This window comes from Capra hircus, chromosome 12, assembly GCF_001704415.2.
Source record: "Capra hircus breed San Clemente chromosome 12, ASM170441v1, whole genome shotgun sequence".
Lineage (NCBI taxonomy): Eukaryota > Metazoa > Chordata > Mammalia > Artiodactyla > Bovidae > Capra > Capra hircus.
In genome coordinates, this window is record NC_030819.1 from 2,336,123 (window position 1) to 2,348,990 (window position 12,868).

Below are 12,868 nucleotides of genomic sequence, written 5' to 3' on the forward strand. Positions count from 1 at the left end.
ATTCTCTTCTGAGATGAGTCTTAAATTTTCCTATAATAATAAGCAACTAAGCAAACCCCACAGTCTTTATGCTGACATGCTAGAGCAGGTCCTCTTAGGCTATGTTTCTGTAAAATGAAGACTTGTTCTTATCAATGAGCTAAGTGCCTTTCTGTGTGTTTTTCTGTAGAGTCCGAGCCCTCCAAATGATTCTATTTCAAGCTCAACTCCTTATTTCCTCTATCTTTTTTTATTCATTTATTATAGCTGCCACATTCCAGGATTTGAAAGGAACACATTTCTAGTGATACACACTTCTACTATAAAAACAAATATATATATATATATATAAATTACTGAGGGACAAATTAGACAAAACTAGGCCAAATTAAACCTCTTACAAGATTAAGGACGTCTCCAGTCATAGTCTTCATCCTAAAATGCTTCTGCTTATGATCTTAAAAAGGGAGAAGAAAGCGGTGTGGCAGGATTATGTTTTCTAAAAGGATGTGTTCAAGTCCTAACCCTAAAATCTGTGACAGATCTTATGTGGAAATAAGGTCTTTGCAGATCAAGGTGAGATGAGGCTGTTAAGGCAGACACTAAACCCTATGGCTGGTGTCTTTATAAAGGGGTATTTGTATGCAGAGATATAGGAACGAAGGTCCTGTGATAACGGAGCCAGAGGGTGGGGCATCTCTCAACAAAGGACACCAAGGATTCCAAGGGGTCTCTAGAAGCTAGGGGAACCCACAGAAGAATCCTTCCCTGGAGCTCACGGAGGCAACGCTGTAGGCATTGCCAACATCTTGATGTTAGACTTCTGGTCTTCAAAATGCAGGACAGTATGGTTCTGTTATATTTAGCCACCAAGCGTGCGGCTATTGGTTAGGGCAGGCACCAAGACCCATGGGAAAAAGGGTCAGCTTTGGACAACGATCTTGGGTTCAAATCTATACTGTGTTTTCTGGACTATGGCAACTTGCTTAATATCTTTGAGTACCAATTTGCTTGCATGTGAAATCTTGAGGGCTTCTGTAAAAAGCCAGGTACATAATAGAAAATCACTAAGGAATTATATGATTTTTATTAATAAAGCGAAAAAGCAAAATCATTCATTCTGACTCTTATATTCTAGCATGCATTCTAACAATCCTGCATAATTCCTTAAAATCGTTGTTAGAGAGAAACCAGTCAGAAAGGATTCCAATTCTAAAATAATAACAGTATGTGTAAGGATCCATGTCTATGTCTGAGCTATAACTGAAGACGATGACAGCAAATAATTGCAGTGATTTTATATTTCAAGTTTTCACTTTCCTGTAAACACAAATGTTGTAGATACCTCTTTGCTAGATTTTAACAAAAGAAGAAGATTCAATATAAACCATATATCCTTACTATCATATGCCCAGTTGGGCTGAACATTAGGAAAATGAATTGAGAGAGAAGACAACAATCATCAAACTATCTAGTTAGCTCTGACTTGTGAGGTATCAAGGCATACAGTTTCCAAGAAAAAGGTGAGAGGAGTTCAGTTTGGTATGCTATCTACACAAATTGTTTTACTAAGTATACAGCGACCCACAACCTTAGTCTCTTAATTATCTTGTAATTCCAGGCAAATAAGTGCTGATATAAACACATAGTTTTTCTCAACTGAAGTATCACATACTATGAAAGAGTATTAGTTAAGTACGTAGACTTTTCTACGTCTGGGTACTTAGTTAAGTATCTAGACTTCTCTATGCCATCAAATCTCTTCAAATGGTAACAAACTGAATCGCTTTACTCACTAATATAAGCAGCAGGACAACGTCAGGGTTGTCACACGCACAGGCAATGTGCATCGGTGTCCAGAAGTCTTCATCCTGGTGGTTGACATCGGCCCCTCTGTCAATCAGGATCTCTGCGATGAAGACATTATCATACCGAGCACACTAAAAAAAAAAAAAAAAAGAAAGAAAAAAGGAAAATATACTATTGCAATAAATCAAATTTCTTTTCTACATACAGAAAACTTTAGTGACAATTATGGAAGTTGGGAGGTGGAGCTCAACTGGTGAGGAATTTGCTCCCCTTCTGTACTAACTTACAAGGAAAGAAGCGTATGTAAGGAAGGAAAACTGAATCTATGGACAGTAGAAAGAAAAAGCAGACTAGATATTATAGAAGACAAGATTAGTGACTTAAAGGCGGTCAAAACTACATGACATGAAACAGAGAGAAAAATGACTAAATAAATAAACAGAGTATCAGTGAGCTGTAGGAAAACTTCAAACTGACTGATAACCCATTAGACTGACAACACTGGAAATGGGGACTACAGGATAAATTTCTGAGATCCCACCAGTCCATTCTGAAGGAGATCAGCCCTGGGATGTCTTTGGAAGGACTGATGCTAAAGCTGAAACTCCAGTACTTTGGTCACCTCATGCGAAGAGTTGACTCATTGGAAAAGACTCTGATGCTGGGAGGGATTGGGGGCAGGAGGAGAAGGGGATGACAGAGGATGAGATGGCTGGATGGCATCACGGACTTGATGGACGTGAGTCTGAGTGAACTCCGGGAGTTGGTAATGGACAGGGAGGCCTGGCGTGCTGCGATTCACGGGGTCGCAAAGAGTCGGACACGACTGAGTGACTGAACTGAACTGACTGAAAATTAGCAATTAGAAGACAGCCTGATTTTTAAGCTTCCCTGGTGGCTCAGCGGTAGAGTCCACCCACCAGGGCAGGAGACACAGGTTCAATCCCTGGGTCAGGAAGATCCCCTGGAGAAAGAGACGGCAACCCACTCCAGGATTCTTGCTGGGGAAATCCCATGAACCAGAGGAGCCTGGGGGGCTATAGTCTCTGGGATAGCAAATAGGTGGGCAAGATTGAGCGACTGAGCAGAACAGGAAAGTGATTAAAAACGCTTGGAATTTAAGCTTCTAATAAAAACATAGTTCATAGTATTTTTGCGTTAATTTCTTTTACTGTATAGAAACATACATGCTTTAATGTTCAAGCAATATGTAAACAGAAAGAGTTAAAAAGAAAAAGGAGATTCTGCCTCCTCTCCCATTTGGGTCACTGATAAAAATTCCTTATCCAGTCTTCAAGATTCTCTCTGCTGTTGAAAAAGATTCTCCCCTCCCCCGTCTATCTGTCTCGAGTCTAGAGAATGCACTACTCTCTAACCTGGTTCTGGCAGTTACCAATATGTCTTGAGCATATTTGTGAATCTGTTGCAGCTTGTTTTCATTACGTTCACGCATGTGCCCAGTCACTCAGTCATGCCTGACTCTTTGCAGTTCTATGGACTGTAGCCCCCAGGCTCCCCTGTCCATGGGATTTCCCAGGCAAGAATACTGCAGTGGGTTGCCATGTCCTCCTCCAGGGGATCTTCCCAACCCAGGGATTGAACCCAAATTTCTTGTGTCTTCTGCATCAGCAGGTGGATTCTTTACCACTGAGCCACTTGGAATTCCACTGCTATGGGCGTCTGCTGCCATAGCACGGAATCAAAAGAATTCGCATTTCATACTCCTGTCAAGAGTGTTTCCTTAGAACCAAGAGCTCCTTCTCAACAGTTTATACATTAAAGGTCTTAACTTATTAATAAAACTCCAGACAGCATTTCAGCAAAGCCCTTCGTGACTCTGTTTTTAACTCCATACATAGCACCTTTCCTTCCAAAGAGTTAAGACTGAGTCTTCTCTATACTGCCCTCAAGAGACTAAATCCCTGGGGTGCAAAAGACTGTTACTTGTTTTCATTATTTTTCCTCTGATAGTAGCTGACACCTGCCAGAGATTTGATTCATGAATTATTGAATATAAATAGGCAAATTCAGACTTACTGAAAGCTTATTAAAAATGATAAAACTGAAGACTGTATAAGATGAAAAATATTAAAACCTGTGTATCAACTACCCAGGGCTTCCCCCGTGGCTTAGCGGTAAAGATTTGCCTGAAATGCAGGGGTCCCAGGAGATAGATATGGGTCCGGTATTTTCGTCTGGAGAATCCCATGGACAGAGGAGCCTGGCGGGCCACAGTCTATAGGGTTGCAAGGAGTCCGACACGACGGAAGCAACTAAGCCCTCAGCGTGCATCAATTATCCACCTTTAACACATATGGAATTATTCTTCTCCAGCTTCACAGTTACTGGGCGTTTCTAACAGAGGTCTTCCAGAAATCTCACTTAGATTCAGATACTCAGTGAATAAATGGAGTTAAATAAATGAAACTGGAAAAGCTTAGCAACTTCCACAGCTTTTTCCTGATGCAATGTCTTTTTCTCAAAGATGTTGATCTAAGGATATATAATTAGAACGCTGGTGCTGATAAAGCATCAGGACTCATAACGCAGGATACCCAGGAGGTGGGGCGAACACAGAGCTGCTCACGCTTGACATTTTCAAGGGCGAAATTGCCTTTTTTGGTACCTAAGGCATTTTGAAACCCTGTAATTTTGTCTCTCTGGCAACCTGCAATTTTTTATTTGTTTTTATTTACTCAGTAACCCCAGGAAAAGGAGGTTCAGTGCTGAGCCCACATTCCTGCAGCCGTCAGGAGGTCTTCTTACCTGTATTCCAGCTTCAAAGCCTCTTCATCTTAGCCTGACAACCAAAGTCTAACAGCGCAAAGATGCAGAGTATTTGCACTGGATTCAGAGCTAATTGAGTGCTTCCTGTTCACCTCGTTACCTTCATCTTCTCATTTCTTCTTTCTTCTAACTCTACCATTTCTGAATCTTTTTACTCTGTTCCCTGGGCCATCTCATTAGGCAAAGATCCCTATATTCTTACAGTTCATCCATCCATCCACCCATCCCTTCATCTACCCATTTATCCTTTTAGGATGTACTGAGTACCTACTATGCATCACAAGCTAAGGATACAAACGTATCTAAGACATCACAGTTTTGGAAAATTTACTCTAGCAGAGAGAAAAGGCACATTCTCCACTCATTACAATCCGTTATGACAAGATTTATAGCAGAAGCAAGGACCATATGTGATGAGACCCTGGATAAAAGAGTAACTCAGTCTGACCAGGAGGGCAGAGGAGGCTTCAGAACTGACCTCTGAAGGTGGCCAAGTGACGCCATCATTTTCCTCTTTCTTATCGCCTGCTTATCCCTCATGCAGATCTGCTGTGATCAGTTTATTTTTTTCTCTGTCTTTCTGAAAATTCCACTCTAAATAAGACTGCTTGCATCTTAACTCATAATATCTATCACAGCATCACATTAATTAATTAAGCAATTAAGGGGTTAATGTGGCTCCCCAACAAATCTACTGAGCACCTCTGAGTGCCAGGCCGCCCGTAAGTGCTACAGATGTGATGAAACTGGCCAAGTCCGAGCCAGCAGTCTGGTAAACAGAACATAATCACCCTGAGCCTATAATCTGTTTGGTGGCAACTGTGTGATAAGAAAGGAGACAAACTGCCACAAAGTTGAGCTGATTGTGGGCTGGTGGGGCTGGGTTACCGTATCCCTGGGGACAAGCCCTGGGAGAGTGTTTTCAGTAGATGATTTTTGAGCAGAGACGCGAAGCAAGCAGAGGAGGGAGCCATGCGGGTTTCATCGGAAAGTGGAAGAAACAGCAAGAGCACGGGGGCCTGGGGTTGGTGGGCCCTTAAAAGGATCAGGAGGGGCAGCAGAGGTCCCTGGACATGTGGGCACGGAGTGTGAGCTCATCCTGTGTGGCCATCAGCAGGGCTTGGGGTCTTCCCTGAGCGAGAAGGAAAGGCGCTGGTTCATTTTGACGGAGGAGTGCCCCAGCCTGGCTGTTGTGGGCAACACAGAATGCAGGCTGGACTCGGATGGAGCCACGGCAGTGTGCGAGGAAGCTGCAGGCCCAGGGGAGAGGGCGGATTAGGGGAAGACGGTCTATCCAGGTGAAGGGAGACGGCAGCATTCTGCCCGTATTTCAAAGGTCAGGAAAGCAGCCGCTGCTTGGCTGATGGACAGGGATGGAGTTCTATGTGCTCAATAAAGTTGGACACAGTATGTGTGTATGAAGAAGTGGTCGTCCTCCTCTGCTTCTTTCTCTCCGTCTGTCAGACACACACAGAGTAAAACTACATTACATCCTTCTCTCTTGCACTACTATTGGGAATGCAAATTGATATAGTCACAATGGAGAAATGGAGGTCCCTTAAAAAGCTAAAAATAGAACTACCATGTGATCCAGCAATCTCACTCTTGGATATACACCAGGAGAAAGCCATAACTGAAAAAGACATATACATCCCAATGTTCATGGCAGCACTATTTACAATAGCCAGGACATGGAAACAAACTAAATGTCCAATAACAGAGAAATGGATAAAGAAGACATGGTCCATTAATACAGTGGAATATTACTTGGCCATGAAAAGGAACAAAATTTCATCATTTGTAGACATGGATGGACTGTCAACAATGAATTGACATGATTTTTTTTCCAAAGAAAGATCTGTCTGCCACTAGTCCAGTGGAATATGCATTCTCTGAAAACTTAATCCAGGTATCACTAGGAAACTTACAGAGGAAAGACTACAGTATTTATAGATAGAAGGTCAGAGTTTAAGCTCTGGTACTAATTACTGCTGTGTGAGTTTACCTCTGTCCCTCAGCTGCTTACCTACTAAAGTACATAAGCCTAGGCCCACCCCCACAGATCTACTATGAATATAAAAAAAGTTAAACGAGATGAAAGTACTATTGATTAATGTCTAACATATCAAAATCACTTTATGGTTTGAAAGTCAATTGAACACAATTCATACTTTGAACTCCCGTTCATCATAGTAAATACTTTGAAAGTATCGGCTTGTATAACATCCCCAACTCACAGATGGGAAAAAAACGAGGCTCTGTGAGCTTAGAAGTCTCCTGAAGCTTAAAGGAAGGGTACATGGACCCCATGTGATCACACAGAGGTGAAAGAACACTGAAAGCAGCTGGCACGTGACTTGCTTCCCTCCTGCTCACCTTCTGAAGGGGGGACACAGAGGGAGCAGTCAGTGCCCCCCAAAAAAGAAGGCAGGGCCAGGGTGGTCTCCTCGAGACTGCTGGACCTCTTGGTAAAGATGCCAGTGATACTGACCAAGAGGAGAATCTTATCTCTAGGAAGCGGTGTGCAGCATGTCCTTAGCCTAAGACTACTTGTTACAACCAAACCTGGGACCCAGAACTAACGGGCCACATGGCTCCTTGGAAATGTCATGTAAGCCAGGAACTGATGTGAGGGTAAAACAGAGAGGCTTCACAGCCAAAACACCTTAGAACCCTCTCCATCTCCATCGACGCTGGAGTGAGGTGGCTTTCTGAGGATAAAACAGAGACTCCACAGCCAAAATGCTCTAGAAATCTCTCTTTCCATCTCCATCTGTGCTGGAGAGGAAGGGCTCACATTCTTCAGCTGTGTCCCCACCTAGATTCTGAGCTTCCATTCTACTCTGCGTGTGTAGTATGACTGCCTACACCCCGGGTGCCCCCGAGGCTTTGGGAGACACAAGTTGCTGTTGCTGGCAGTGGTTCTCAACCTTGCCCATCAGTTAGAATCACCTGGGGGAGCTCTGCACCACCCCAAAGTTCAGTCGACACCCCCGAAAAGTGAAGTCAGATCTCCAGGCTGGGCTGTCACCAGAAGGTAATGCTGGCATCTTACAGCTGCCGGGTGACTCTAGGAGGCAACCAGGCTCAGATCCAGCCCAGGTTAGAGAGCTTCCATCTGATTGACGTGTGACCTCCCGTAACGTGGTTTGTGCTAAGTGAAGAAATCCAGCATTTTTAAAATACTGGTACACAATTATAAATTAGGCTTTTATATTAATCTGGGCATTTTTTCAAAATCATGTCTTACGCTTAAAATTAGTCCTAAAGACCACTAAACTGAATAACTATTGACATCCCCCTTCACTTAAGTTTTGCCCTTAACTGAACCAGCAGAAATTTCTTGCACGTGAAACGGCTATATTTATTTGCTTATGTGGTTGTTTACTTGTTTATTCACTTAGTCGTTCCCTGCTTGCTTCCACAAGAATGTAGTAAAGTTTCATTCACATTTATGTTATCCAGGCCATGAGCAGAGAATTGTAAAAGCTCAGTGGGACAAGAAAGTAAATAAAAGAACGGATGGCTGCCTAATGCTCTATAATTGATACAGTATTATTCTGCTTATTTGCTGAATATGATTCATGTTCAGAAGGATCTTCTTGAATGCAGATACGCAAACTCCATTCACTAAAGATTAGCTGGCTCGATGGTAAAGAAGCCGTGTCTCCCTATTTCTGACCAACAATACGGGAGAGAGAGAAAGAGAGAGGGAGAGGGAGGGAGAGAGAGAGAGAGAGAGAGGGAGAGAGAGAGAGAGAGAGAGAGGGAGAGAGAGAGAGAGAGAGAGAGAGGGAGAGGGAGAGAGGAGAGAGAGAGAGAGGAGAGGGGAGAGGAGAGAGGGGGGGGAGAGAGAGAAGGAGAGAGGGAGAGAGGGAGAGGGAGAGAGAGAGAGAGAGGGAGAGAGAGAGACAGGGAGAGGGAGAGGGAGAGGGAGAGGGAGAGAGAGAGAGAGAAAGAGGGAGAGAGGGAGAGAGAGAGAGAGAGAGGGAGAGAGAGACAGAGAGGGAGAGGGAGAGGGAGAGAGAGGGAGAGGGAGAGGGAGAGAGAGGGAGAGGGAGAGAGAGAGAGAGAGGGAGAGAGAGAGAGAGAGGGAGAGAGAGAGAGAGAGAGAGAGGGAGAGTGAGAGAGAGAGGGAGAGAGAGAGAGAGAGAGAGAGAGAGAGAGAGAGAGGGAGAGGGAGAGGGAGAGGGACAGAGAGGGAGAGACAGAGAGGGAGAGGGAGAGAGAGAGGAAGAGAAAGAGAGAGAGAGATGCACTTCCTTGGTGGTTCAGTGGCAGAGCCCTCCAGCCAGCGCAGCAGATAACAGAAGACCCAGGTTCGATCCCTGGAGGAACCAGCGGCAACTCACTCCACTATTCCTGCCTGAGTAATCGCAGGGACTGCAGCCCACCCGCTTCCTCTGTCCCTGGGTTGCAAAAGAATCAGACACAACTAAGCGACTGAACAACATCAATTTACAAACTACAATACGAGTAATTAACAAACATCAACGTGTCACTATGCAAGCCTGCTCATCTGAAGCACACTACTGCTCTGATCGTCGTCTGTTACAAGGGCATTCTGCTACTGTTTGGCGTCCACAGTTGGTTCCCCTTCCACCGCATGCCACCCACTCTCACCCGGGCATCGCAGCTCTTACCAGATGGAGCAGGGACCCTCCGGAGGACACAGGCATGTGAGGGTCGGCCCCCTCCTTCAGGAGTCGCAGCGCTGGAAGAAGGAGAGAGGAGAGTTACGGCACGTCTTTGCTCCACACTGTGAACCAGAAGGCGCAGCGTTTCATTCGTGTCTAAATCCCAAACAGCCATGAAAGCAAAAGAAGGTGCCCGAATCGCCGTCAGCCTTATTTTGGGGATTTAACCTTGGCAGCATTTGTCTTCACGTTGCAACCCGTTTCTTGGTTTGCCAACATCATCACCTATGACAGCCCCACAAATTACTCCCAAAGGGGACCACACTCTTACAATTTATTCTTTCAAAAATAAAAGAATTGCCTGGCTTAAGCTTCTGCCATAGATCAAGGAGAAATAACCAAAAGAAGGGAATCATTTCACTCAGCTCATGTATGCTTTAGCTCACTCTTGTTTTTTTAAACTCATTAGGACTCATTGGCTTAAAACAATAAAAGCTGACACTTTGCACATTAAACTTTCCTTCGTGCAATTACCCCCTGGCTCTGCTTCCATCATTCTCCCAAAGCCATTTGTAGCTAAATTAGCAATGTCAGACAGCTCAAGATACATGCCACTCATCAGGGTAACAGCACAGCTGGAAAGTGACCCGTGTTTCCATCTGAACAGAAGAGGTGGGCCGGGTAGGGCATGGAACGCAACAGGCCTTGGGAGATAGATTGTGTTGTTAATGTATCTTCTGTGACACACTGCGGGCTCCAAGAGGCCCATCCATCCCCCAAGGCGCTATCCCAGCTCCCACTGTTAGCAGCAGTATCGTAGTTTCATAAAGAGCCATTCATGTTTTGTCCACAAATAGATAACCAAAGCAACAGTTCTTTGAGTTCATTATTACACAGAGCTGTACAAAAATGACTAAGATTCCAACTCATACCCTCCAGAGCAAACTGTCTTTCCACTACCCTTCTCTGTAGAAGAGGTTAATGCTATTAGAACAGATGCACCGCTCCTGTCTCCCCGCCTGACATACTTGTCACCCCAGGTCTTGACTGTTCCAGTCTCTGGTTTGTTGCCATCTTCCCCAACTTTAACTGCACATCACAGAGGACGGACACAGCTCCTCTCACACCACTTTCTCTCCCAGACTATGTCTTCCGTGACGCTTGCATGAGGGATGAAGGGGAGGCATGTCAGCCCCACGTGCGTGACAACCCACACCCAGCCCAGTACACTCTCCAAACAGCCTCTCCTGAAATGGGAGCATCCCTGTCCAAATCTCTCTCCTCGGGAAAGTCAGATGCATTCCTGCTCTCAGACCGACAGTGGCGCTTGGCCTGGCTCCCTGACCTCACAGCTTGGTCCTCCCAGCCCTCCTCCGCAAAGAAGGGTCTCCGTAGAAGCATGTCTACACTATTCACTCACCCAATAGCTTTGCCTTGATGATGTTCTTTCTTTAATAATTTAACTCTTTTTGTAGAGTTAGATTCTTTTTGTAGAGTTAGATTCTCCTAATGTGGGGGTTGGTGACAAAGGTATAGCTCTTACAGGATGAGCTGTAGCCTGGCATCATATGGCTCATCCGTTTGTGGACACAGGTACCTCCCTGGCCTGCCCTCTACAGGAACGCCCAGGAAGGTGAGGCCTTGGCTTTTCCTCCCGTCTCTGAGCTGCCATGCGCCAGCCTGCTGCCCGGCTGCATGTCGACGGGCTCCCTCACTCCCTTTCTCAGTCTCCTTCTGCACACACGTGTAGTAAGTGCACGCATGTCTTACTCCCTCACATATTCCCACTCTTAATTTTAGAAAGTGTGTTCATGAAAACAGAGAGTTCCTTAACTAAATTGACCAGTAGTTTTCTCAGAATGAAAATAGCACTTTTACCCTAATAATTATTTGCTTAACAAATGAAATTATTCATCTTGAACTGGCTGAAACCTCCTTGGTGTTTTATGGTCTTTATAACAAAGAACTTGTGCTGGTGTGATCACACTACCAATAGTGAGGAAGATTATACTTTACTAGTTAAAACATTAGTAAAATGCTATTATATTTATACAAAGAATCCACCATGCACACATGGGGAGAACTGCACACATGGGGAGAACTATACATAATATAAATCAGTGATACCCTGGCCTTGCAGTCTGACCCATTTGAGACTGAGCCCCATTGGGAAAGCTAACGGACTTCTCTCTATGTCTTAGTTTTCTGTTAGTAAAATAATAGACAAATTTTGGACTCACATGAGGAGAGTGTAGCGTGAATTCAGTGGAACACCACATACACACAAACTGATCGAGCTTCCTGGCACTGGTCAGGGGGTCACTAACTGATTTTTATTAGTGAAATTACTGTTTCAGTTATGAAACCAATAATGATGTATCAGTCAACACATACCTTAAGGTTTTTTCTAAATTTTCTCAAAACCTTCTGATTATTGAAGGCTGAATTTAAGTATAAGATGTAAGCCAATGCAAGTGTACCAATATTCACTGAAAGATGAGTATACAGTTTATCAGGCAGAAAAAAGGGGCAGAAGAGGGCAATGGAGGAGATGATGGGAGAATGATGAGCAAGGAGGGGGCAATAATAGTCGGGAGCAGAAGGCTGTGTGTGACTTGGAGGAATGTGTTGTCTGGGGTATTTTCCATTACACTACAAGATGCGGGCATCATTCTGTGGCCAATGAAGAGAATCATAGCCTATTAAGCAAAGAAGGAAAAACAATCCTTAGGTAGGTGCTACGGAGTAAATCTTTGTGTTTCCGCAGGAGCAGGTGGGCCACAGTGACGTGCTGGTGAATGCTCAGGATGGATGGAGATGTCTGGATGATGGACGGATGGACGGGATGGTGGAAGGATGGATGCGTGGGTGGACAGATGGATATGCATTTAGGAATTTGCTGCTATACCGGCTGTGCAGCCCACAATTGGTTGTAAATTCCATATAATCAAATGATTCTCATAAAATGATTTCGATTTTTACTTAACTCTCGTATCCACACAGTCAATCTTTGTTTCCAATTAATGGCCTGGACCTTAATATTCTGGTTGACATTTTCACTGAAATTAGTGAGTAGGAGCCAGGGGTCAGGAAAGTACGGCTGTCAGGCCAAATCTGTCAGCATACAGCCCTTAAACTAAGAATGACTTCTACAGTTCGGAAAGGTGTGTGAGGAAAAGATAACAATTTTAAAAAAAGACAAAAAATCCAAGAAGAATGTGTAACCCAGACTGTATGTGACCCTGAAAGTTTAAAATACTTGCTAACTGACCTTCACAGAAAAGGTTAGCTGACTTCTGAGAGTAAGACTGAAGTGAAACAGTGAAGGGTGCCAGAACTTCAGGAATTTACCAACAACCTGAGCAACATCTTTGCTAAACAGATATTAGTTTCTGAACAATGTAATCATATTTTATGACATCTTTGCGCTTTTCACAATATAGTGGCCACTGACGCAATACATTTTAAAGTACAACCTGCATCGTCAACACTTTCTCCACCACCTCTCGAATTCTACACAGTCAGGATAATAAATCAAGCTCCGATTTCTAGCACGGGCCAGTTCTTTTGGTGTACATCTCCCACCATGGCTGATCCCAAGCTACCAGGGTGTGGCGTCACTGAACCCAGAGTTTGGAGGTGATGTGACTGAGGTC

General features: G+C 44.2%; 1 protein-coding gene across 1 annotated transcript in view; it reads right to left on the reverse strand.

Moving 5' to 3' along the window:
* The window catches only part of MYO16 (myosin XVI), a 529,091-nt gene that overhangs the window by 350,527 nt on the left and 165,696 nt on the right, over positions 1-12,868 (reverse strand). Inside the window, 2 exon segments of the mRNA XM_018056366.1 lie at positions 1,776-1,919; positions 9,219-9,289. Of these exon segments, the coding sequence (XP_017911855.1) occupies positions 1,776-1,919; positions 9,219-9,289 (215 nt within the window).